Source organism: Rhineura floridana, chromosome 21 (assembly GCF_030035675.1).
Source record: "Rhineura floridana isolate rRhiFlo1 chromosome 21, rRhiFlo1.hap2, whole genome shotgun sequence".
NCBI lineage: Eukaryota > Metazoa > Chordata > Lepidosauria > Squamata > Rhineuridae > Rhineura > Rhineura floridana.
The window spans coordinates 1,971,256-1,998,932 of NC_084500.1; the positions used below are offsets into that span (position 1 = coordinate 1,971,256).

The 27,677-nt window shown below is 46.9% G+C and overlaps 1 protein-coding gene across 2 annotated transcripts in view; it reads left to right on the plus strand.

The window, feature by feature from the left end:
* Positions 1 to 27,677, plus strand: part of TMEM132E (transmembrane protein 132E) — a 165,749-nt gene that overhangs the window by 18,125 nt on the left and 119,947 nt on the right. For both annotated transcript variants that reach the window (XM_061605146.1, XM_061605145.1), the window contains one exon: positions 8,480 to 8,659. In XM_061605146.1, coding sequence (XP_061461130.1) covers positions 8,638 to 8,659 — 22 coding nt within the window. In that variant the 5' untranslated portion in view covers positions 8,480 to 8,637. The remainder of the gene's footprint in view (positions 1 to 8,479; positions 8,660 to 27,677) is intronic.

Sequence of the window (27,677 nt, forward strand, 5' to 3'; positions counted from 1 at the left end):
GATAAATAATACGATGAGAAATGGCTTGTGAAAATGTTTCCACTGTCAAAACTGCCTACCAACAGGTGTTTATTCGGAGAATTTTAGCATATGTTTTAAAATTGTTTTTAAATGTTTTAAATTGTGTTTTTAAATTGTTTTTTGTGTTTTAAAATTTGTATATTTGTTTTTAATGTTTTTAATTGCTGTAAACCACCCAGAGAGCTTTGGCTATGGGGTGGTATATAAATGCATTAAATAAATAAAATTGCACTAAAATGCTGAAGAATTTTCAGGAGGTTTGTTTTTTTTTTAAACAGTTTGCAAATTGCTATAGAAATGTTGAAGAACTGAATTTCGGATTGGAAAAATAAGAAACGGAGCGAACCAGAACTGGCAGATGTTTCCATCCCAACTTCTCCATGAAACAAAAGAACTTGCTGTTTGTTGACGTCATTAGGACCTTATCGGAATTGCAAATGGGAAGGAGACCTTTGCAATAACCTTTCCCAATTTTTGGAAACTCGCGTATTGGAACGAGAGGCCTCAGTGCCGATACAGTTATTTCTATATCACCATCATCTCCGAATGGCTTTTAAGTCTCTCACTCTCCACTTTCTGCCGCTGGCACATTGAGAGCTTTGGGCTCAGCTCGGTGGGGAGAAGCAAACAGACCTTGTCATGTTCGATGTCAGAAACGTGTTGCGTTGCAGCGAAGACAGCACTGAGACCTGACGGCAGAAAGCAATGGGTGGTTAATTTTCAGAATGTGTATCTTGGCGTAGAGGCATGTGTGATTTTTGCCTGAAAAAGAAGGAGTGGGACGTGTAAAGAAGCAGGCTAAAGGGAGATTTACTTTGCAGGGAACGGCAAGGTGGATTTCAGCGAAAATGAGCTTGTTCCAGCTGAAACCACCCCTGCCTCTTGCTTGTATGATTCAGCACTCCGTTGCTGGAGTGTAGTTGCAAATCTGTGCATACCCTCTGCTTTGAAAATAAGCTCAGAATTCAGCACAAAAGAAAGGTGGTTTTTCATTACCTTATACATTATGCAAATATAATTTACATCACTTAATTTGCATTTGGTAGTCATGCAGAAGCCCTAAGCTGAGGGTGCCCTTCAGCTGTTGTAGGACTCAAGTTCTCACCTGCCCCAGCCAGCCCACTGATGGACAGCCCAATGCTACCAGTTGTAAGAAGAGCCTGCTGGATCCGGCCAGTGGTCCATCTAGCCCAACTTCCTGTTCTCACAGTGGCCCACCAGATGCCCCTTATGGGAAGCCCACAAGGAGGACCTGAGTGCAAGAGCACACTCCCTTGAGATTTTTGGCAACTGGCATCCAAAATGCAAAATCCAGAGAGTATCCAAAATGGACTCCAAAACAAAAGAGATTGTGTCTCAGGATGCTGTGAAAAAGACAATACGATTGTCAAAATAGTCCTCTTTTGTTTTTGCCTCCAACAGTGGAGGCAGAACATAGCCACCATGGCTAATAGCCATCGATAGCCTTATTATCCTCCATGAATTTGTCTAGTCCTCTTTCAAAGCCATCCAAGTTGGTGGCCATCACTGCCTCTAGTGGGAGCGAGTCCCCCAGTTTAACTATGTGCTGTGTTAAGGAGGACTTTCTTTTGTCTCTCTTGATTCTTCCAACACTGAACTTCACTAGATGGCCCCAAATTCTAGTATTATCATAGAATCCTAGAATAGTAGAATTGGAAGGGGCCTATAAGGCCATCAAGTCCAACCCCCTGCTCAATGCAGGAATCCAAATCAAAACATCCCGACAGATGGCTGTCCAGCTGCCTCTTGAAGGCCTCCAGTGTCGGAGAGTCCACTACCTCTCTAGGTCATGGGTTCCATTGTCGTGTGGCTCTAACAGTTAGGAGGTTTTTCCTGATGTCCAGTCGAAATCTGGCTTCCTGCAACTTGAGCCCATTATTCCGTGTCCTGCACTCTGGCATGATCAAGAAGAGATCCTGGCCCTCCTCTATGTGACAACCTTTCATGTACTTGTAGAGCGCTATCATATCTCCCCTCAGTCTTCTCTTCTCCAGGCTAAACAGGCCCAGTTCTTTCAGTCTCTCCTTATAGGGCTTTGTTTCCAGTCCCCTGATCATCCTTATGAGAGAGAGAGAGAGAGAGAGAACCTATCTACTTTCTCCATGCCATGCATGATTTTATACATCTCTATCATGCCTTCCCTTACTTGCTTTTCCTCTAAACAAAAAAGCCCCAAATGTTGTAACCTTCCCTCATAGGGGAGTTGCTCCATCCCCTCGATCATTCTGGCTGTCCTTTTCTGAACATTTTCAGTCCAGAAGATCTCTCTCTCTCTCTGGGGCACCTGCAAGCCCCCAATGTGCACTAGACACATAGCCCAGCTCCAGAGCCTCCACAACCAGCCCCAGGAACAGAGGTGGGAAGTGCGACACATAACTGTTAATACAAGACTCCTACTCAGGAGCAGGAAGGAAGAACTGACATGTACTCTGGATTAGGGTCCAGTTTTCAGTGCTGGTTTTCTTTCCAAGTTCTGTCCTATAGCTGCCTCTAAGCTGTTTTTCCTTTTTTATAAAAGCAAAAATTAGACAAAGCAGTCATCTGGACTTTGTAGACGGGGGAAAAGACCCTTTTAACCTTGTGCAGTATGCTAAGTTGCTTCAACCCTTGCAATATTTAGAATATGCAGTATTGGGAATGCAAACAGACTTGGGCCTGATGCACAATCACTGTAGTCTGCTGCTTAATCATAGTTTTAAGGGACTGTTGTTAAAATGTTGTGTTGATGCGTTTGCTGCCTTAGGCTTCTTTAGGAGGAAGGGCGGGATATAAATCCAGTAAATAAACAATGAAAACAAGCAGTGAAGTAGTAGGGACAGCTATGAAAGAGCTCTCTTTGCCGCCTGGCTGTCGCTGAAGCAACATCTCATCCTGCTCAGCGCCTCGTGCTCTTGGACTGCGGCTTGGCTGGACAGTTCCCCTGCTGATTTAGCAGACTTTGCCTCAGAACACCTCTTGCTCTTGCCTTGCTGGACAGCTCCCCAGCCTTGAGGTTGATGGGAGTGGATTGGGATTAGCAGCTCGCTTGAAGGGGGTAGGCCATCCTGTTGCCCGGGTGCAAAGGAGGGCAAATGAAACAGAGAAGAGGGCCTAGTTTAGCCTTCATCCAATGCCAAGGAAAACAAATCACACGAATGGCTTTTGGGGTGTATTTTATACCCCAACAAGATTTCTGATCTATGGCGGGCTGATATCTTGACTCCAGATAACATTTGTGCCTGTGGTGTCAGAAGAAGAATGTTTGACGATACCCAAACACCCAGAGCCAGAAAGCACTTATTCGGAGGAGGCAGAATGTTTCTGTGCACTTGACTCCAGTGCACTTTGTTCTAGGAAAAAATGATGGGGTGTTATAATTATCCCAGTGCACTAACATGGGCTGGGGTAGTCGATGCACCGCGATGCGTTTCTGGGCCATTTTATGCCGCAGGAGGTTTTTATTAGTTTGTTTCCAGAAGGAAGACAGTAAGTGGTCACTGGCTGAAATATGGGGATGTTGTACACGTGACCGTTTGTGACATTGTCCTAGAAAGACTACCCTGTAGGTCCGCTTATGTATAACTTGCACAATGAGAACTGTGCTGGGGGTAGGTTTTTGTCCTACAAAATTGGATGAAGGCTTAGTAGGCGTAGGAATATCAGCAGCACAAATTCTTGTGCGTGTGTGTGTATAAAGGAAGCTGAAATTCTCTTCTGTATACCCATGAAAGGTACAGGAGTCCTGCTGCACACTGTGTGCCACAAGGTGTGATGATTGAACTTGACATGGCTCCAGCAGCGGCTTCAGGGGACGGGTTCTGCTCCTGTGGCTGTAGTCTGGGCCTTCCTAGTCGAGGGAATTCTTGTCCTTCGTTTTTTATAGAAAGGTTAAGATCTCACCTGTGAAAACTGATTGCAGAGCTATTGATCTGAGTTCTGGGGCATCTCAGTTGAGCAATACTTTCCCAGATTCACAAAGCAAGCCATGGCATTAAAGTGCAACAGCAATAACTTTGCTCTGAACCCATACCTCTACTTTGGCAAGGAGTCAAAGGAGCCTAGAAGGGAACTTGCAAACTCAAAGTGAAGCACTTTGCTGCACAAGTCGGCTCCTGGGTAAACTCCATGTTAATTGCCAATCGGGTTGTCTGGGGAAAAACAGGAAAGAAGCTACTCTCCTGAACAAATTCAAGAGAGGGGAGAATGGCTTGTTGTAGGGTTGTGCATAGTCGCTGCCCCCCAACCTAATTCAGGGCCCCAGATCACCCCCAACCTGGGCAAAGCTCAACCTGAATCTGGCCCTGAATCAATTTGGAGTGGGGTGGGGCTAATGGCTGGGGGGGGCAGCCACTTTTGCGGGATGAGATGCGCGCTGTTGGACAAATATTCAGCTGTGCTTCCCACTGGGATCATCCCAGAGAAAAACAGCTCCCATCATTGTCCAAATGAAGTGAAGCAAGGGGCCATCTCGCCCAGGAGACATGACTGAATTAATTCTTAACTATTTAAGTCTGGGGTCCCCAATGTGTCACCTGTGGGCACCATGGTGCCCTCAGACACCACGGCCCCTGTTCTCTCATTATTATTCTCATCCTTAGTTCCTCTGGCCTCGCATGGGGGTGTTTTGCTTCCTTCTTTGGTTGCTTGTTTCGTGGTGTGTGTGTGTGGGGGTTGCCTCTATTTTTTGTTTGTTTGTGGGGGTGTTTTTCCTTTTTTTGTGAGTTGCTTTTTTTGTCTATGTTCATTTGTTTTGGGGTATGTGCAGATGTTTTCCTCGTTTTTGGGGGTGTGGTGTGTGTGTGTCCTGAGCACTGCCACTTTTTCTTCTGTGAAATGGGTATTTTGTGGTGCTCCCAAGAGTTTCGTAGATTTGCAAAGCCCCTCCAGGTCTGCCACCCTGTCCAAAGAAAACTGCTGTGATGGCACCCCACCGCACAGTACCCTTTATTTGCAAGCCTCCCATCCTTTCAACAGATCTGCTTCGGAGGTGCTTTTCCAGGCCCCTCTCTCCCAAAAAAGAGGCTCGGAGGGTGGTGACAAGGGAGAGGGCCTTTGCATTGGTGGCTCCCTGTCTGTGGAATGTGCTCGCCAGCAAGGTCCACCCAACACCTTCATTGACATCTTTTTGGTGCCAGGTCAAGACTTATCTTCCTCTCACTCCTGACTTTTGATAGACTAGGATGATACCGTTTGTTATTAGTGTGCAAAGCTTTCTGCGGCTGTTATAGGGGTGCTGGTGTTTATTTTATTATTTTGTTTCTAAGGTATAGTGTATTTACTTTTGTTTTTAAGTCACTCGGAGACCTTTAGGTAGCAAGTGACTTTCATGTACTCATCAACACAGGTAGCAAATGCCTTTCATGTACTCATCAAATGTAATCACCACCACCAACACGTCATTGTCCTTTTCCTGTTTTTCTCAGGCCTCTGCTGGTTCCTTCACTTGCACCCCTCCTTCCCACAATGCAACCTTTCCGTGATGATCTAACTACATAGTGAAGCACTAGAGAGGCCAAATATTGTCCCTAAAGCTGTCTGCTTTGCTGAAAGTTTAATGAACTTGTTAAAAATGCATGGGGGCAGATTGCCTTCCCCAGGGGGCAGGCATAATTTGGGGTGTGTGGGGGTGATGGTTCCATTAAGCTTGAAAAGCAGATGGGGCAACAGGAAGAGTTTCTCTCTGTGTCTCAGCAGGCAACCCTTAAATGCCTTCAAGACAAACAGATTGGAGGTGGCCAGTGGCCCAACATGGCATGCGTGCACTCTGCATTTCAGTCCAGATTGGATATATGGGTTGGGGTAATGGTTGGTCTCTATTCAGCTGTGAAAGGGGATGATATTCTCTAGCTGGTTCTGCTGCATTAGGTTTTTTGTTTATATCTGCAGTTTTCATATTTGAATTATTGCTTTGCTATGATTGCATTTTATTATTCCGTAAACTGCCCTGGGCTCCTATGAGAGGGAGGGCAGTATAGAAACAGAAGAAATTGTCATCATTAACCAGGGATAGGGATGGATGAATCTGTCAATTTCATAGAATCGTAGAGTTGGAAGGGGCCTGTAAGGCCATCAAGTCCAGCCCCCTGCTCAGTGCAAGAATCCAAGTTAAAGCATCCCTGACAGGTGGCTGTCCAGTTTTTCAGATTCTTGTTTTTCCAATCTTAAATTCCGTTCTCTACATTGTGACATCAGTTTGCTGATTTTTTATCAGTATTTCAGTGCCAATTTCTCCTAATATACACATTTGTGTATGCAGTTTTCTCCAAGATAGGCATTCTGCAAAGCCATTTTCCATAACAGAAGGCATTCTTCTATGTCCTTTTCATGAATATACACATTTATAGTCAGTTTGTTTATGTGCCGCATTTTCCACAAACAGCCTGTGCTCAAAGCGGTTTACATAAACAAACAAACAGTCCAAATACTGTAGCATAATGACCATACATAATAAAATAACAACCACTGCAAGGCTAGAAAAAAAATATACATCAAAATGTAAATGAAAGCTCAACAAGAAAGCTCAAGCAAAAGCATCCAAAAGCAACCCCCCCCCCAGCTGATATAACCATCTCTTATATCCCCTTGCATCTTCTGCCTCGGCTCCAGGGCACGAAAGCCTCTGCAAGCCGCTCATTATGAAGGCTCCAAGGGCTGGAGGTGGGGCAAGGCAGGTAGAAAGAGCCGTCTCCTGATGGCAAACGGGGAGTCTCTCTCCCTTCACACTTGATACTAGCACATGCATATTTGCACAGGTTCCTTCGCTGGAGAACTGCGTTGCAAAACTCAGAGAAGTGTGAATTTGCAAAGGCGGCTGTGTTTCAGTTCACAGATTGTTTTGGAAATGCACACGAGGGAAGTTCCCCAAGACATTTTTTGTTTTGTTTGGGCAGTGGTGAAGAAAGGCATTGAAAGCGTGGGACGACTTTAGAAAGGTGTATAAATGCCCCACAAAGAAATCAGGCTGATGGTTGTGCAACTGCCCTGGAAAAGCAAGAAAGGAAAGGGAACGAATGCCCAGTCATGCCCAGATGTAGCAGACAGCGGAGCGAGGTGGCCCCAATATCACGGGGGCAGCGAATCTGCTCTGGGTTTTAGCCTGAACTGTGAAGCACTTTCAAGATTTCAGCCCCTTAAACAGCTCCTTGAAAGTTTGGACTGAACCTCAGAGCAGGTTCACTGCCCCAGTGACATTGGGGCTGCCATGCTCCACTGATAGCAGGGGTGGAGAAGTTCAGACCAGTGGGGTCAAATGTGGCCCTCCATGCCTCCCTATTTGACCCTTGGGACTCTCTGCTTGGCTGGAATGTGGCCTTGTACCCATAAACGTTCTTGGTTTGTCTGGATGGAGAGGAATGAATGTGTGTAGAAAGTAGCCTGCTGTACAAAGGTAAAAAATATATTAATTGCTCCACAAACGTTTTCCCCTGGCCCTGCCCACCACCGACATGTACCCCTGTCCAGAAGCAAATGTGGCCCTTGGGCTGGAAGAGGTTCCCCACCTCTAATATATAGGGCTGTAGTCAACTAAATTCTACGCAGAGTAGACCCATTCACACAGATAGGCCTATGTTACAGCTTAGTTACATGAATTTAAATAGGGCTCCTCTTGGGATGGAAAGCTCTGTCGCTTTTGACTCAGTTCCTCATTTTTCCACTCTTGAATTCATTTCTTCACATTTCTGCAGCAAGTTATGATTAAAAAAAACCTTCATGAACGTTCTCCAGCATTTGTGTGCAAATTTCTCCTAATAAGCACATTTTGGTAGGGAAGTTTTGACTCGTGTACACATTTTTGCTGTCCGTTTCTCGTCAAAGAATGCATTGTTGTGTGTTATTTTCACTCAAGTATTCATTTCTATGTACACTTTCTCCCAGCGTATGCATTTCTGGAAACCTTGGTTGACTGGCGAAGTGCATTGCAAAATTTGACTAGGTGCAAATTTTGAAGTTCTGTTTTGGTTAATGTTCCAGAAAGTGCAAATTTGATAGATTCAGCTTTAATTGTGAACTGCACAGAATTTATCTCCCTATCCCATCCTTAGGACTTTTCTTGTCCTGGTGGCATGGATGGCAGAGAATCAGACGGATTTCTATCACCGAATAAAAACCTCCCTGGCACTAGCGGGCTTATCTTGGAGAGCCATGACTGTTGCTAGTCTCTGGAGTTCTGCAGCGCTGGTTTTATCCTTACTGGTGTTTTCATTTCAATTTATTTTTAACTGAGCTGTTAAACTGCCCTGGGATTCCTGATAATGATGAGGTGCTGTCTATAAAGCCGAGTTAATACATAAAGAAAACAAAGGAATATATTTATAAGCACCACAGACAAGATTCTTATCTGGTGATATTCAACAATGAACTTATTCAATAATAAGTCCACCGTGTCCTGTTTGTTTGTAAATGCATGGAAAATTTGCCTTTATATTGTACACATTTTTTCCACTTTCCCCTAAAACAGAGAGCCAGTGCGGTTACAGCTTTGGACTTGGAGCTGTGAGACCAGGGTTCAAATCCTGACTCGGCCGTGAAGCTCGCTGGGTGACCTTGGGCCAGTTCTCTCAGCCTAACGTACGTCACGGAGTTGTCGTGCCGATAAAATGGAGAGAGGAAGAAGTGATGTATACCACCTGGAGGAAAGGTAGGATAAAAATCGACTACTGCTACTAAACTACATGGTATGCAGAGAGGAAATCCACTCTCATGGTTGCTAAACAGTATGATCTGGGGGGAAACTTCTCTTTCCAGACCTATAACTGTAGCAAATAGTTACAGCCTGTGAGCACAAATACAATCCATGCAGTGTGCATAAGCCACCTGTTAACTTATGGAATGGGGTGTGGTGACGGCTGCTAAGTTAGGTGGCTTTGAAGAAGGTGGTCTTGAAGAACTGATGGCCTCCTCTTGCTGTCGGGCCCTCACACCTCGTAATCAAAGATATACTGCCTCTGACTGTGGAGGTTCCAGGGCAAAGTCATGGAAGAGAGGTTTTTTTAAAAAGTCATGAAAGTGATGAGCGGGCCCTCTTGTCGCAGGGAGTTCCACAAGCTGACTGTGCAGTGAGTTGAAGAGAGGCCCAAGTATGAACCTGGGAATAGTTCTCCCTTTCCCTGTGTAATGTATACGTGGCACAAAAGTGAGGTGGAGGGTGAAGGGCTGAGCGCCCCTGTTTGCTTCCAGCCACCCCCTTCCTCCACCCCCTGCCCGGGGAGCGGCGTCATGCTAATGGGATGCTAATGTAGGGAAATGGTGCCAGCTGTAAGAGTGAGAGGAAGCCCCAAAGCACTGCCTTCTCTGTAGCTCAGCTGTCCAAACGCCACTTCTCATTACGGGCTACAATGAGCTTCAGGGTGAGGCTGAAGTTGTGGAGGCAATGATGGTGCGTCTGGGTGAGGGAGCAGCACACAGCTTGCGATTTCACCGCCGTAGGTGCCCTCAGCTTGCCTCATTTTGCCCCAAATCTATATGCAGACGCAGTGCATCTGTCCAACATGCTTAAATGAGCTTAATAAAGGCAACACCATGAAGCAGCCAGCTGAATAATGACATGAGTGTCAGGGCTGTTCCCCCCTCCCTCTCCCTCTCTCCCACTCTGGGCCACAGAATGCCAGGATTTGGTAGCCAGGACAGCAATTAGGGCAACAGCCCCCCCCCCTGGCATGACCTAGAGAAGGATGCTAAACACCGGCTCGCTTCTGGCCTGCAGCCTAATTTCATGTGGGTGGGAGAAGAAGGGGATGGGGAGAGATGAAATGATCTGTGAGGGAGGGAGGGGAAGGAAAAAGTTCTCTGCAGTGATCTGTTCAGACCTTTGCCCATTTGCTACCGGGCTAAGTTCAGGGTGCTGGTTTTGGTGTACAAAGCCCTATACAGCTTGGGACCAGGATACCTGAAAGACCGTCTTACCCCTTATACACCCAGTCGATCACTGTGCTCTGCAGGTGAGGGCCTCCTGCAAATATCAGGAGGTCTGTTCCGCACAACATAGGAAGCGGACCTTTAGTGTGGCGGCACCGACACTTTGGAATTCCCTCCCCTTAAATATTAGACAGGCGCCGTCTCTGTTATCTTTTCGGTGCCTACTGAAGACTGATGCGGATTTAGAAATTATGTATGTTCATCATAAAACTTGTGTTAATCAACTTACGGGAAAAAGAAAACTAGGCCCCAGCTCACTTTGTTCTTAGAAATCGTTATCTGCACAGACAGTCAGTCACAAGGCAGGGAGGAGGGACACTACCGGAGCTAGGGGGCTGTGAACGGAGGTAAAGAATTGGGAATGTTCTGTAACTTTCTGTAACTTTTCACAATAATAATAATAATAATAATAATAATAATAATAATAAATGTCCCTCTCCTGGCAGTCCATTTTTGATGGGAGGAGGAGAGAAAGAGGGAGGTGACTGAAAGAAATAGAAAGGCAGAGAGATAGAAAGAGAGTGGGTGGCAAAGAAAAGGCTGTGGCAAAAACAGAGAAAGAGAGTGGGGGTGAGAGAGAGAGAGAAAAAAAGTGGGGTGTCAGAGAGAGTGAAAAGAGGGGTGTTAGAGAGAAAGACGAGAGAAAAAAGAGGGGTGTTGAGAGAGAGAGAGAGAGAGAAGAGGGGTGTCAGAGAGAGAAAAGAGGGGTGTTAGAGAGAGAAAAGAGGGGTGTTAGAGAGAAAGATGAGAGAGAAAAGAGAGGTGAGAGAGAGAGAGAGAGAGAGAGAGAGAAGAGGGGTGTCAGAGAGAGAAAAGAGGGGTGTTAGAGAGAGAAAAGAGGGGTGTTAGAGAGAAAGATGAGAGAGAAAAGAGGGGTGAGAGAGAGAGAGAGAGAGAGAGAGAGAGAGAAATTGGCCTCATTCACTGCTGCTGGCATGCCGCCCTCCACAGATTGCCTCCAAGGGAATGCCTCCCTCAACAGAAACAAGTTCCCCAACCTGATCTAATATATATTGATGGGTTTTTAAATTTAATATATTGGCAGCTTTTAAATTTCTTCTCAGCATGGAATAATTTAAGCATACTTTCAAGACAGTCCATGAGAGATCAGCTTTTGGCTTCCTCTGCCCATTGCAGCTTCTCACAAAGCCCTGGGCATGCAGCTTAACACAGTCCTGATTCCGGCCAGCTGCTGGGTGGTTGAGACAGATGAGCCTCCTTGTGTGTCGAGGATGTTTGAGCAAGTGAGTCCTGGGCCTTAAAAAAAGCACCCAGGTCTACAAGCTTCCTAACTCCCAAAAGTTTTACAAGATTCCAAACTCCCAAAGTGTCCCCTGCCCCAAAGTGTATGTGTTTCTCAGCACCAAAATGATTTCTGTTTTTCAGAAACATAAGCAATTTAGGATCTATTTTCTGATACTTCTCATTGGCACAAAATCAGGGCTTGTTATACATTCAGGAATTGCAAATGGAGCTGATTTGACGGACGGACTGAGTAAATGTGCATAACAGTGGCTTAGTTGTAGAGGATATGCGTAAAATCCCAGTTTTGTTAGTTTAGAAGAAAAGGTGAGTAAGGTGAGGGGTAGACATGATAGATGTGTATTTTACAGCCATGAGAATGGCTTTATACAATAGCCAGCATGGAGTTTTTGCATTCTGCAATGTTACATTGAAAATACCCCCCATGCCATTCTGATGTTTCCCATAAGCTCATTTCAAAACAAAACCTTCTAAAACTTATAGTCCTGAACTCAGAAACTCTTAAAAACCCTCTAAATTTTCGTGGTGATACACAAAACAGTCAGTGAATCGAGAGTTCAACATGTAAAAAGAGAGAGAAAAAACCCCAGACTGCTTTTGGACTTTTTTTTGGTCAGAGTTCTTATAATTTGTTGAACTTAATTAAAAATCAGCCATGCTTACAGAGTACCTGTAATCCTATTACTGACCTTGCTCCATACTCGGACCTTCATCTTCTGCAGTTTAAAAGTTAAAAAAATGCCTGGCCAATTTTTAATTAATTTAAGAAATTTAGCATTGAAGTCAATGATAAGGCCAGGCATGCTCAGTTAGAACCAACTGTCAATGTTCTAAAAGCCAGACTCACCACTACTGGGCTTGTCTAATCAGGGGGCCACACCCACACCACACCTGCACATGTTACCAAATTCTTCCAAGCTACACAGGAAGTGGATTGGACTGTGAAAGACCAACCCAAATTGTGTTTGCAGTTTTACAAATTTATAGGGCGGTACAGTATCTCAGAGAGGAGGTCAGGTCTCCTGCTCCCCTGGTGCATTCACTAGAGCTGCCCAATTTCCCTGCTTTCTAAAGTTTGATAGAAATATCTGTTGGCTATAGGTACATTCTTAAACCACTAGGGTTGTTTGCCTGTTAGTGAATAAAATTACAGATTGTGTGGAAAAAGTGGTTGAAGTTTTTCTCCCTCTCTCACAACACTGGAACTCAACAGGGCCATCCCGTGAAGCTGAACGTTGGAAGATTCAGGGCAGGGGGAAAAAAGGACTTGTTCATTGACTGATTCATCGTTTTATTTAATTTAGAAGATTTACACACCATTTGTAGAAAACCTCTATTCAGTTTACAAAAAAAGTTAACGTTGTCAGTAAAACACTTTAAAACCAGTGATTAAAAACATTGTTCAAGCAATCAAAAGAGCAACAGACTAAGAAAGATTAAAACACATCAACATCTGTGTGCCTGGATAGGCTTGCCTAAACAAAAAAGTTTTAAGCAGGCCCCGAAAATAAAACAAAGAAGGCACCTGCCTGAAGTCAAGAGGCAGGGAGTTCCAGTGAACTGTGTCCAAAGCAGCTTACAACAAACATCCCATTATCATCATCATCCAAAACACTGTGGGGTAGAGCAGTTTCCAAAACATACCAACCTATTCAAATAAGACAAAAACCAACAATTTAACAAACAGGATGCATTCAGTTTGGAACTATGTTTAGAAATAATCTAAACTTCAACTTGGATGGCTTTAAAAGGGGATTAGACCAATGCATTGAGGAGGAGAAGGCTGTCAGTGGCTACTAGCCAAGATGGCTACGCTCTGCCACCGCAGTTGGAGGCAGTGTGCTCATGAATACCAGTTGCTGGGAATCAGAAGCGAGGAGAGCTGCTGTGGCACTCAAGTCCTCTTTGCGGGCTTCCCAGAGGCTTCTGGTTGGCCCCTGTGAGAACAGGATGCTAGACCAGGTTGGCCTGGGGTCTGATCCAGCTGGGCTCCAGGTTCAATCCCTGGTTGCTCCATTTTTAAAGAAAGGAAAAAGTAGCAGGTGATGGGAATGGCTTTTGTCTGAGACTCTGGAAAGTCACTGCCACTGGAATCAGTGGGCAAATTAGTCTGGAATATGGGCACTTCCTTCCTGTGCTCCTATTGCATATATTTTAAAAAACCCTGTTGCTTGAAAAGGCTCTCCAAAATGTGATGTGGCAGCGGGCATGACATCTGGCCTCCCAGCCTGCAGCTCCCTTGTGGGTTTGCGGGCGAGAGTATGGCTGGTCTCACCCTAAATGATTACAGTTGGGGGGGCTGGAGAGGGGCAGACAGGAGTGGGTGGGCTTGGCGCTGCTGGAAATGCCAGTCAGTCGCTCTCTGTGTCTGCTAGGGCGGAAGATGTCTCTTGCATAATTGACAAAGGGTCCGGGGTGCCATGCACTGGGGAGGCCGCTGAGTTTGAGCTGCAGTCAGAAGGGGGGCATATTAAGAGGCACTAAAAGCTTGGGAGCTGATGAATTATTCAGTTGCGGCATCTGCTGATGGGGGAAGAATTGCCAGGGGGAGGTGCGCTGTTGGCTGATGTCACCCCTGCCTGACCGAGGAGATGGCCAGATGCAAAGTGAGCATCAGGAGCAGAGATTATTCCACGCACGGAGGCTGGAAACAGAGCCACCTTTGGCAGAATATTGAGAGCAGTTTGAAAAAGGGGTTAACGCGAGCTGGGGGCTCCATGTCAGTGGGGCAATGGCAGGGGTGTAGTCGTCCAGGGTCGTGAGTGTTTTTTAGACCCCCTTACTTTTTTGGAAGCCAGGTCCCAGCAGGGACCCTATGTCTCCAGCATCCTACAAGCTGTTCAACATGAAAGGAGAGTGTGTTAACCACTGAGAAGAGTCTTCTAATTTGCTTCCTTATCCTTTCCTGCTGATTGGAGCCAATCAGAGTGAAAGGAGCTCCTATTAGTTCCTCCTTCAAAAAGCCAAGTTGTAGAGGCTGAGAATTCTGTAACTGCAGAAGAAGAGACGGTGAATCCTGAGGATAGCATCCCATCTACATCATCAAGCAGTTTGGTAGCAGCAGGAGATAAATGTGTAGACGCTGAATCCAGTAATTCAAGCAATATCTCTTGATGGTGAGAAAGGACAGTCAAATGGTGACAGTGAGGCTGAAAGCAGCATTCAAGCCTGGCCAGATTATTCTATAATCTTAGAAGGTTGTATAATTTTAGAAGGGGGTGTGGCTGTGAGTATGATGAAGGGACCCTGCACTTCTGAATTTGCCACTACCTGACTTGGAATCCACTCTGGGTTTTGTTCTGAACTTTCACGGAGCTGTTCAAGGCACTGATCCTATTTTTGGAATAGGTTTCAGCACCTTGGACAGCTTCTTGAAAGTCCAGACTAAAACCTGGAATGGATTCCACCGTCTCACTGACCGCTACTGCTGGGGGTTCATGGGCCCCCAGGGCCAGTCATCAAGCCCATACATACACTGATGCACAGCTCTGCTTTTGAGGTAGGATGGACTGAGAGGGAGCATCTGGCCCAAGTTCATCCAGTGAAGTTGGTGGTAGCAGTGGGATTTGAACCCAGGTCTTTTAGACAAAGAAATGGCCCACAAACTTGGATCCAAACTTTTGTTGTTGTTGGGGGCACTATCAAATAATCAAGTCGCATTTAAAAAAAGGCCTCTGTTATTTTTGAACTGATAAGAACATGAGAAGAGGCTGCTGGATCAGGCCAGTGGCTCATCTAGTCCAGCATCCTGTTCTCACAGTGGCCAGTCAGATGGCCCAGTGGGAAGCCCAGAAGCAGGACCTGAGCGCAAGAGCACTCTCCCCTCCAGCAGCTTCTAGCACCTGGCTTTCAGAAACATACTGACTCCGACTATGGTGCCAGAGCACAGCCATCATGGCTAATAGCCACTGAGAGCCTTATCATCCTTCATGCGTTTGTCTAATCCTATTGGAAAGTCATCCCAGTTGGTGGCCGGCGCTGCCTCATGTGGGACTGAATTCCATAGTTTAACTGTGTGCTGCATGAACCAGTAGGCACCTGGTACAGTCCAGAAAATGCTGCCGATCATATTGGCTGGCTTTTGATGCCTTCCAAAGGAAGAAAGGGAAGAAGGAACTTCTCATGTTCCTGCCATCTAGCCTGAGCTCCGCCATTTGGGACTGAGCCAGGGAATCTGATGCAGACATTGAAAAGCTATTAAGGAGGTAATCCAATTGTACCAGCGCTGTAGTCTTTCCAGAAGGAGCCCTTTCGAGGTGGCTCAACTTTCCTATCTGCCGCATTTTGAGTTGGCTGGCCCAGAAGGGGACTTGGCAGGGGCCTGCCTGTCCAGGTGGGTCAGATAGGTAATTGCAGCCCTTCTCAACCTCACAGCCACACTCAGCGGGGACTGGTGGCTCCGATGGCAGTGGGGCAGCAAATCCTCTCTGGGTTTTAGTAGGACCTGTCCAAGGTGCTGGACCTAGGCTGTTGGTAGCTTTCAGCACCTTGGACAGCATCTTGAACATTAGGTCTAAAGCCCGAGGGACTGCCTTCAAGTGTCTCTCTTTCCATACTGCTACCCAAAAACATTATCTAAACCAGGAAAGGGAAAGCTCCTTTCTTTCTTTTGAGGACCATATTTCTGCAGGGCTGCATGGCAGTGGTTGGCTGGGCCAGAACTAAATGCCTCCTTTCGCCCTCTTTCTTTCTGCCATCCTCTTTCTCTCCCTCACCTTGTTCATCGCTCTCTCTTTCTGGGAGAGGGTCAGATTGCTCATGCCAGAGGCACAAACTGATAGCTTGCAGAGGGCTTCTCTCCCCACACCCTCCACGTCTCCTTCCATTGCTCCATCTCTTTGGGGTCGCCACCCCCATTTCCTCCCTTTCCCTCTGGGTTCCCTCTCGCCCGGCTCCCTCAACTCACATGCAATCAGGCTGAAGTTTCCCAACCTTGCTCAAAGTAAGGTGCAAGAAGGATCTTGGGATTGTTGTTGATCACAAGCTGAATATGAGCCAACAGTGCAACACTGCAAAAAAGGCAATGCTAGTTTAGGGTGCATTAACAGAAGTATAGTTTCCAAATCACGTGAAGTATTGGTTCCCCTCTATTCGGCACTGGTTAGGCCTCATCTTGAGTTCTGGACAAGTCAAGTCAAGTTTATTGCTTAGGGCCATAGGCCACTGCAGGGGAGTTCTGTACACCACACTTTAGGAAGGATGCAGACAAACTGGGATGGGTTTTGGGGAGGGCAACAAGGATGATCAGGGGACTGGAAACAAAGCCCTGTGAGGAGAGACTGAAAGAACTGGGCATGTTTAGCCTTGAGAAGAGAAGATTGAGGGGAGATAGGATAGCACTTTTCAAGTCCTTGAAAGGTTGTCACACAGAGGAGGGCCGGCATCTCTTCTCAATCGTCCCCAAGTGCAGGACACGAAATAATGGGTTCAAGTTGCAGGAAGCCAGATTTCAGCTGAACATTAGCACAAACCTCCTAACTGTGGTACAACAATGGAACCCATGACCTAGGGAGGTAGTGGGCTCTCCAACACTGGAGGCCTTCAAGAGGCAGCTGGACAGCCACCTGTAGGGTATGCTTTCAGTTGGATTCCTGCACTGAGCAGGGGGTTGGACTCGATGGCCTTAGAGGCCCCTTCCAATTCTACTATTCTAGGATTCTATAATCTTCCAACTATCATCCATGGCTGGACGTACTGGGAGCTGTCCAGGGTCCTGATCTGCTGGGCCTGACCTAGACTAGACCCAACTGGGTTTGACAGACTGGAAGAGGCTCTGGAGATTGCTACGATTTCCCCTCAAACCCCAGTAGAGCAAGGATAGGCCGCCGAGGCCCTGATTTAAGAACACCTGGTGCCCAAAAGGCTGCTTATGAGAGGAGCACAAGATCGTAAGAAGATCCTTGCCAGTGGATCAAGCTCAGGACCCATCTAATCCAGCATCCCGTTCTCCCAGTGGCCAAACAGATGCCCTTTATGAGAAGCCTGGAAGTGGGACCTGAGTGCAAGAGCAACTTTTTTCTCCTACGGTTTCCAGTATCTTGTATTCAGAGGTATACTGTCTCTGACAGTGGAGGTAGAACATGGCCACCGTGGCTAGTAAGCACTGATGGCTTTATTCCTCCATGAATTTGTCTGGTCTTTTAAAGCCATCCAAGCTGGTGGGCATCGCTGCCTTCTGCGGGAGTGAATCCATGCCCTTTCTCTTGTCTGTCCTGAGTCTTCCAACCCTGAGCTTCATTGGATATCCCCAAGTTCTAGTGTTAGGAGGGAGAAATACGTCTATCTTGCTCCCCACTTTCTCTGCTCCAGGCATAACTTTATACATTTCTATCATGCCACCTCTTATGTGGCTTTTCTCTCTAAACTAAAACAAAGCAGCCCCCCCTCATCAAAAGCAGCACCACCTTAGCTTTTCAGAAGGGAAGAGCGGGGCCAAGATTTGGCTAAAAGTGGGGGTAGTCAGAGAGTAGGGTGTTTGAATTCTCTAAAGACCTCTCAGCATTTATGGAATTCTCCTAAAGAACCCCCCTATCATTTATCTCCTGCCCCAGAATAATTTGAGCGCTGCTCAAAAGGTGTGTCCAAAAAAACAGCTGTGGCTGAGGGCGGAAGATAGATCCATGGCCTTAGGCACAGCCTCTCATGGCATTCCTCCGGCGGTGGCTTATCGGTGGTGATAAACCTCAATAATTCCGTGTTTAATAATTACCGGGAATTTATTTAACATACAATAACAGCAGGCAATAAATCCAAATTAAATACCCAGTTGGGAAAACCGGCTTCAAAATTATTTGGAGCCTTAAACAAACAGGATTATATAAGCTGGCAGCAAGAGGTGTTTTGAAGTGGCTGGCCCCCGCAGGAGGGGTCTCTGATTTGCATCCCAGGATATGCAGCACCCCTGACTGGACGCCTCGAGATCTTGTGGTTTTTACGGCCTGATCTGTGCATGAGGCAGAATGAGATGGTCCAGTCCTGATAGGAAGAAGGGAGTGCACCACTTCATTCTGGGCTTGGGGGCTTCATTAGTTTACAAATTTCCCCTGGGACGAAAACATCCCTGCACTCAGAAAAGTGGTAGGAAGAAAGCTCTCCCCCTTGAGATGCTAGAGATATATGCCGCTGCCCGCAGTCACAAGTGGTACAGCCTAGATTGAAGTGGCACTCCAGGCTGGCTTCTGGCTGAGTTGATGATGTGAGCTGGAGTCTGACAGCATCTGGAAGGCCACAGGTTCGCCCTCCCTTTCTCTTCCTCTTCCTAGCAATTAGCCAAAACTAGGCTGGAGTGGCCCCCTTCCCTTTCACAGGCAGCCACTGGGAGAGGCCAGGTACTTTGGGCGACATTATCCCTGGCCGTTGGCTGTGCTAGCTGAGGCTGCTGGGAGTTGCAGTCCAGCAACAGCTCAAAGACACTGAGGTAGCTGCTGGTGTGAGATTGAGGTCAACCCCCCACCGTCAGCTCAGTGTTGGTTCCTGGCTTCCCTCCATGTCCCCAGAGGAGGTCCTCCTCTTGGGTGGGCGATGCTGTCGCTGGGTCATGCATTGACACCTGCTGCAGAACTGCCCCTTTTCAGTTTCAGAGACACCACTGCGGTTCCATACTTGTGTGTGGCTTCTGCGAGAGAAAACCCAGGCAGAATGTCACCTTCCTGCTTCTGAACAGTGGGTATATTTCTTCCCAGACATATTCTTCTTGGCCTACTCTCCCTGTCCCCTCCCTGCCCCCCCACCAGTATTGTTAATTATTTAATCCATAACATTGCTATCCTGCCTTTTTCTCAAGGAGCTTAAGTGGGAAAAGATCGTTCTTTTCCTCCCTCCTTTTGGATCAGACAAATTAATGGAGGGTAAGGCTAGCAATGGCTAGTAGCCATGATGGCTATGTTCTGCCTCCATAGTCAGAGGTGGTGTGCTTCCAAATACCAGGTCCTGGAAAAAGCAGTTGCGGGCTTCTGGTTGGCCACTGTGAGAACAGGTTGCTGGACTAGATGGGCCACCAGTTTGATCCAGCAGGCTTTTCTTATGTTTGCATTCTCACAGCAACCCTGTGAGGTAGGTTAGGCTGAGTGTTGGCAAATGGGCCCAGATCCCACTGGGATCTTCACAGCCAAGTGGGGATTTGAACCCAGGGTTTCCCAGGTCCTAGTCTGACACACTAACGTAAGGATAGCCAACAAGGTGTTCTGCAGACAATGCTGGGCTGTAGTTCCCATCATCCCTGCCCATTGGCCATGATGGCTGAGTCCAATGTAGGCCAACAGCATCTGGAGGGCAACATGTTGGCCACCACTGCTGTGAGCACTTACATCATCCTAAATGTCTAAACTACACAGAATGCCAAAAGGGGATGGGGACTATGGAGGAGTTGGGCTGATTGTTCTGTAGGTTGCTTGTCTCCAAAAGCCTTTTAAGCAGAGCAATCTGAGCTCCCATTCACAGTGTGTGTCTTTGGTTGCTAGGCATGGAAATAGGTCTGAGATGAGAGTGGGGAATGAAGTAATGGCTGCTTATATTTCAAAGACATGGATGGCTCCCTAAATCAGGAGGGAGTTGTGATATTCCCTTATTTAGTTCTTCTGAACGTTTGAATGCACCTTTGAAAGGTTGTGACACAGAGGAGGGCCAGGATCTCTTCTCGATCACCCAGAGTGCAGGACGTAGAATAATGGCTCAACACCAGGAAAAAACCTCCTAACTCTCAGAGCAGTACGACAATGGAACCAACGACCTAGGGAAGTGGTGGGCTCTCCAATCTTGGAGGCATTCAAGAGGCAGCCGGACAGCCCCCTGTTGGATGTGCTTTAATTTGGATTCCTGTCTTGAGCAGGGGGTTGGACATGATGGCTTTAGAGGCCCCTTCCAACTCTACTATTCTAGGTTTCTATGAATGATACCATTCCCCAGCCATGCCAACACAATATTTCAGGGGGAGCCCATGGACACAGAAATGTTCAAACAGGTGACAGTGATTGTTAGGTTATTGTTTGGCACAGTTAAAGGTCTTGGTTGGGCCCCACTCATGGTTGCATTGCTTCATGGGCTTTGTAGTCTTTAAGTTGCATAAACAGCATCCTATTTTCATGCCTTGAGGTTTCGAAAGATGCCTTAGCATGGGAGGATTCCAACATTATGACAAAATACTGAGGGAACGGTGGAAATATAAGAATACAGGTAAGTCCAATGGAAAATGTTGGATTTTTGAAAGTGTGGTGGTAGTGGAGGCTTGTTTGTTGGGGCTAGTGGGGCACTGCCCCACCAGCCCCACGTGTCTGCCTCCTTACTTATAATCAGTCCAGGGGGTGGCCCTCCTGCACCTGAAGTCTCCGTGTTCCCCTTTTAGAACTCAGCAGGGAGGAGAATGGGGGAAAACTGGAATGAGTTGGTTCTGCCTGTCATTGGCTCTGGTGCCACCTAGTGTTTATTTATTTATTTATTGCACTTGTATACCTCCCCATAGCCAAAGCTCTCTGGGTGGTTTACAGCAATCAAAACCATTAAAACATATATACAATTTAAAACACATATTTTAAAAACAATTTAAAACACAATTTTAAAATTTAAAACAATATAAAAACCATTTAAAACACATGCTAAAATGCCTGGGAGAAGAGGAAAGTCTTGACCTGGTGCCAAAAAGATAACAGTGTTGGCGCCAGGTGCACCTCGTCAGCAAAATCATTCCATAATTTGGGGGCCACCACTGAGAAGGCCCTCTCCCTTGTTGCCACCATCCAAGCTTCCCTTGGAGTAGGCACCCGGAGGAAGGCCTTTGATCTTGACCATAGTGTATGGGTGGGTTCATATTGGGAGAGGCGTTCCATCAGGTATTGTGATCCCAAGCCGTGTAAGGCTTTATAGGTCAAAACCAGCACCTTGAATCGAGCTCGGAAACATACAGGCAGCCAATGCAAGCAGGCCAGAATCGGTTTTATATGTTTGGACCGTCTGGTCCCTGTTACCAATCTGGCCGCTGCATTTTGCACAAGCTGCAGTTTCCAAACCGTCTTCAAAGGCAGCCCCACGTAGAGTGCATTGCAGTAATCTAACTTGGAGGTTACCAGAGCATGGACAACTGAAGCCAGGTTATCCCTGTCCAGATAGGGACGTAGTTGGGCCACCAACCAAAGTTGGTAGAAACCACTCCGTGCCACTGAGGCTACCTGAGCCTCAAGTGACAGAGATGATTCTAGGAGAACCCCCAGGCTACAAACCTGCTCCTTCAGGGGGAGTGTTGGGCTCCCTGCCTTCCGCCCCACCTGTCCTGATGGGCACCAGCCACCACTGTATGGTCGATTTTAGCATGGATTGAATCTGGATTTGGTTTTCTTTTTCTAAAAAAATCAATGACATGTCTAGTTTAAAGCAGTCCCACTTATTCTTCATGTTTGGCTTTTGACACTCTTTAACTCTTGCTGGCTCTTCGGCGGTCCCAGTTCAGTCGTGATCTTTTATTTGCTGCCTTTTAGCAGAGTTGCAAGTGCGACAGCATCTTAGGAGACCCGTAGCAGTTTCAGAGTGTCATTTGTATCAGAGACGCCTGTGAACATCATCTCTGGAGCCGAATTGCAAAATGCCTTGCCTTTCTTGTAAGGGGCTCATGTTGCCAACGTGCCCTGCTGTGGAGACACTGCAGGTTGCAAATGGTGCCCTGTGTTTTCACCAGGGTGCAGTGGCGCCCTGTGTTTTCACCAGGGTGCAGTGGCAAGTGTTTTGCAACATTTTGCCTCCTCAGATATTGTTCAGGAGAGATGAAGTGGATACATTAGTATACGAGATGCCTGGGTTCTGTATGGGTGTCCTGGGGATAGTTAGATTCCTCTTGATTTTTGCTGAGACTGTTGGCTCCAATGTCAGTGGGGTAATTAATCTGCTCTGAGTTTTAGTCCAGACTTTCAAGGAGCTGTCCAAGGTGCTGAAAGCTACCCCCAAATAGGTCTGGCACCTTGGACAGCTCCTCGAAAGTTTGGATTAAAACCTGGAGTGGATTCACTGCCCTGTTGGTACTGGAGCCACCAGTCTTCAGGTTAACCATACTCTGTGCCACAGTGATCCTGGTCCCTTGTCTCAAATATGTGTGGCCAATCATGGCCAAGGGAAAGGCCTTTGTCACATGCTTAAGGGCACTGTTATTTTTGCTGTTGCTTTTCCAGCACTGTGCCCTGGCTTTCAAAACAGGTTTTTGTGACACAGCTTGAATCAACCCCTGCTCACAGTATTCTGATAAGACAGAGAGATATTAAAGCAAAAAACTGGCAGTCAAACAAAGGCACACATATTAGTCAATAAAAATTGACTAATGAGTCTGTGTTGGAATTGCTTTTTAATATGTTTTGAATCATTTTTTTAAATGGATAAAGAAGGTGACAGGCATGCTTCCCTGGGGAGAACATTCCAGAGCTGAGGGCCCACCACTGAAAAGGCCTGTTCTTGTGTTGCCACCCTCTGAACCTCTGGTGGAGGGAACACACAAAGAAGGGCCTTTGATGATGAACACAGGGACCAGGTTGGTCCAAGTTAAAGTAACTTGAGTGTGGAGTGGTGGAGGGCCTTCTTTGTGTGTTCCCTCCACCAGAGGTTCAGAGGGTGGCAACAAGTCCGCAGTCTAGGTGTCATCTTAGACTCTTAGTTGACCATGGAGGCCCAGATAGCGGCGGTAAGCCGATCCGCACTTTATCACTTGTCCCTGATTTGAAAAATCTGTCCATTTCTCCCTAAGCATCTATTACCGACTGTAGTAAGTGCCCTGGTTCTCACCTGTTTGGACTATTGTAATGCCCTGTATGTAGGTTTACCCTTGAGAACTATGCGTAAACTTCAACTCGTTCAGAATGCGGCGGCACGTCTTATCAAGGGCTGCCATTGGAGAGATCACATCACTCCAATCCTTCGGGAACTTCATTGGCTCCCGATTGTGTCAATGGTGAAGTTTAAAATATTGGTCACAACTTACAAATCCTTTACCGATGCTGGTCCATGTTACTTGAAGAATAGACTTTCTCTTCTTGGAGAAGGTGGTCGCACTAGATCTTTAGCTGCTAGATTTCTTGTTGTTCCTTCAATCAGAGTGGCTAAATTAGCCGGCACTAGGTCTAAAGCCTTCTCTATTGCGGCTCCCTTACTATGGAATACCTTGCCAGTTTCTATTCATCTAGCTCCATCACTTTTGTGTTTTCGGAAGCAGCTGAAGACTTGGCTTTTTGATTAGGCCGGAGGAGAAATTTATCAGAGCTGTGTAGTTAAGGGTGTGGATTGGTCTTTTGTTTTCTGTGATTTTAATTTGATTTAATTGACTGTTTTGTATTTTGTGTTTTGACATGTATTTGTATTATATTTTTATTGAACGTCGCCTAGAGTGACAGGATTTTACCTACCAGATAGGCATCTAATAAATTTTAGATGATGATGATGATGATGATGATGATGATGATAATAACTGCTGCTGTTCTAAGGATGACCGAGGCCCAGAGACTAAAGCCTGGTGAATGATGATGCAGGAAGTCACAGATCTGGAGTGTGTCTGTGGATCATGCCAATTAACTTGGGGATGTTTCCTCTCTGAAGCGTGGGGATTTGATGCAGCCATTTCTAGGTGGTATTAAAGGTGGCAAACTCTTAGCTTTTTGGTTTTTTTTAAACCATGGCAGGCTATACCGGTTGAATTTCCCTCCTCAGTTGGCAAAATATTTGGGTAATAGCTCACCAGATGGCTTGGAAACTGCAGGCGCTTCCAGAGGGACCCTATTTTGTGGGTGGGATTCAGTTGCATAGTGGCAAGTTCAGGCTGTGTTATTAAAGTGGATTTGGGGCACTTGAACAACAAAACTGCTCCCCCCTAACAAACAAACCTGGACTTTTTTGTGGTAAGGAAAGTAACAGGAAAATGCACTGGATAGTATTGGGGTGCAACTGCTTGATGTGCCTACAACCACCCCACAAACAAATTGGAGTTGAACACTCGGGAAACAGCTAAAGTCATATGAAGTCTCTGAAAACTTTGTACAAACAAATAGGGATGAATGCTCAATAAACCGATAATTTTGAAGCGACCTTTCTTCCTCTGACTGGAGCCCTTCATTTTAGGAACATGTGACTTATTTCTGGGAAAGTGCTCCATATGTACATTTTGCCTAGTCCTCACCAAGGTGGTCAAGTTGTGCAGAAGGTCCCAGGTTCAACCTTCAATGGCATTTCCAGGAACAGCTGAGAAAGGATCCTGTCTGAAAACCTGGTGATCTGCTGCCAAACACAGTGCTGACAAAACTGAGCTAGATTGTGGCTTCCCGTGTTCTTCTATGTATGGGCTGTGTGACTTCAGAATGCAGGTGGGGAGCATGGCTGATTGACTTCTCCTCCAGAGGGGAAACATCCTCTCACATGGAAAGCTAGTATGCCAAGGAGACAGCTGGGCCACACTCCTTTCCCTTGGCATTCTTGCTTTCTACAGACAGGGGTTAATTTTAGAAAGGAGAATTCAGTCTGGCATGCTCCCATCTGTAGTGACATAGCCTAATCTCAGGCTGACAAAGATGTGGGGAACAGGGCTTTCATGGTTTGCATTTCTCAAAGTCCCGGGATTTTCAGAATGACATGGAGAGTCTCTTCTATGGCATTTTGCCACAGTAAATGCATAAAGGCCTGAAAGTTGAGTTCTGCAAAGTATAGTGCCTCTGAGCATATACAGAATAGCTTTCCCTCCTACTAGATTCTCCACATCTAGGGCTAGAGAGAGCAACTTACACATCACAGACTGTGAATCTCACTGTGTTTACGTGCTCTGGTGCCAGCTGTTTTACAAATGAAGCATTCTGCCTTCTTTCCCCCAACCACAGGGCAATCACAGGAAAGGGAATCTGCAAACCCTTTGGGTTTTTTCTGTCAAAGGAGACAACTGTGCAAACAGAACAACTGACAGCTCCAGGCGACAATGCTCTCTCTCTCCCTGAGTAACAAGGGAGAAAGCCTTGAAGTATCAAAGGGGGATTTGCAAACAGGATCCACTTAGAATACGCAAAGGGAATGAAATCCTGGGGAATTCCTGTGATGCAAAGGATTTCCACATCTGAAGCACTTGTCAGATGGAAACCGACAAGGCACTGAGCAGAAGGGCATTCTGATTGCTAGTGTTGTAATGCAGTCCTGCCCCACTGCCCCTGTTATCTTCCCCCCTCCCGAACTCTGACCTCAAGCCAAATTGGTATGTGTTCAGGAGGTGTCACAGGCCCCACATCAGCCACACCTGGAATCAGTGGAGAGATGCCCCAGAGGAGGAGGATCCCACCAGTCCCAAACGCAGGTCAGCTGTCTCCAAGTTTATCCTGGGCCATCCACCTCTCAAGGCAGCTCTCTGGAAGGAGGTCCATAGCAGAGAAGGCAGGGGGAGGAATCTGGGGCTATTCAACAGAGCCACAGAATGGAGCCTGGTGTTGCAATTGGTGCCCTTTGAAATCCTCCAGAATTCCGATTGGAGAGATTTGCCCAGTCTAGGGAGCAATAGCTGCTGGTGTCTCCATGCCAGTGGGGCAGTGGAATCCTCTCGGGTTTTAGTCTGAACTTTCAAGGAGCTGTCCAACATGCTGAATCTAGTTTGGGAATATGGTTCAGCACCATGGCCAGCTCCTTGAAAGTTCAGACTAATACCCAGAGTGGATTCCGCTGCCCCGCTGACACTGCCACCCCGGGCTTCTTCTGGGAGGAAGAGAAAGATATAAATTTAATAAATAAATAATAAAAATAAATAGGGAGAGTCCTGAGGGCCAGCTGGAGAGCCTAGAGGGCTGCATACGGCCCTCAGGCCTGTGGTTCCCTATTCCTGCTTAAGCTATTGCCTCTATCCCTGTTCCTTGCTACTGAATGACTCCAGGGGGAGTGGTAATGATGATTACTAGAGCCTCTTCCTAGCGAGGCAAGGAATATCAGGACCCTGGACAGCTCCCAATGGCCTCTGCTGGCCGAGCAAGGGAAAATGTTGTTTCAGCCAGGGGTCAGAGTTATCTGAAGGCTTGGAGGGCCTGCCTTTCCCATGGTTTCACTACCCGGGGAGGGGGCTGCTGGCAGTATTTAAAGGACCCTATTCTGCCACAGCATGCTTCTGCCTGGTTGAGAAGCAGGAGAATCAAATTCTGATGTCGAAGGAACAGCCATGGCCTCAGGCCGGGGCAGGGTAGAAGGGGGTGCTGAGGATCCCCCTTCCAGTGGGGTGATTGGTGTATCATCGGAATCAAGAGTTCTCCTCAAGCTGACTCTGGGACCCTGAGACAAGGGATGTGGCAGACCCTAAAAGACACCCCACTGCAGCTTGACCCACAATGGACCTGTCTCAGCTGAGCCAATTGACTTGGTCCCAGAGGACATTTGGTTCCCATAAAAACATTTGTGCAGGAGAAGTGATGTGACGACATGGGAGGAGGGGCAGACGGGCCTTTAAGCTTACACTGCCTGCATGGGGTGTGTGTTGGTACCTAAGGGCCCCCTCATGCCTGGCACTGGCCCTGGTTGGAGCATCTAGAGGGCCACAGGTTCCTCAGCCCCAAGCCAACCTCACCTGCTCCTTGTGCTGTTCTCCTGATGAAAGTTGTCTCCCTGCCAACTGTTCACATTTAACAATGTTGGAGAACCTTTTTCAGCCTACGGGGTGCATTCCCTAGTGGGCTGCCTTCCAGGGTGCCACATGCCAACGGTGGGTGGGGGCAGTTGCAGAAGCAGGCAGAGCGATGAAGGTGACTCCTACCTTTGTACCGAGGGCTACGTTCCAGCCGTGCAAAAGCCCATGCACTGGTAACCTCAAGGCTTGACTACTGTAATGTGCTGTATGTGGGGCTGCCCTTGTACCTGCTCCCGAAGCTGCAACCGGTGCAGGACGCAGCAGCCAGACTGCTCACAGGAGCAGGTTACCGGTAACGTATTTTTCTTCTGCTGAGAGAGCTTACCAATTTGCTACCAGGCTAGGTTCGGTATTATTATGTTAATTCACAAAGCCCTAATCAACGTATCTTAAAGACTCATTCCTTATGCTCTGCCCCAGCCACTGAGGTCTTCTGATGGGGAGCACTTCGGGTGCTTGTCCATGCCCCTGAAGTTCAGCTGGCCTTTACCAGGGACTGAGCGTTCAGCGTGGCAGGCCCTGTCCAGTGGAACTCCTTGCCAAGAGAAGTTCAGCAGGGGCCACTCCTGCTAATCTCTTCTGAAAACTGTTGTTATTCTGACAGGGCTTTTTGAATTTGAGATTCTTTGCCAGCCAGCGTTTACTGCTGTGTCTGATGCGCTTATTGTTTTTATTTTAGTATTTCTGGATGTGTAGCACCTTGTGATAGTTTAGATAGAAGCATGTCTTTTTTTTAAAAAAAAGACCAAACCATTTCAATAAATAAAGACAAATCTTGTGGCCAGGCCTGGCCACCACAGCCATGGACACATCCCTGCCTCTGTCCAAAGGAGAGAAAATCGAAGTGGTCTTCTGATGAATTTCCTCAGTGCAAGAG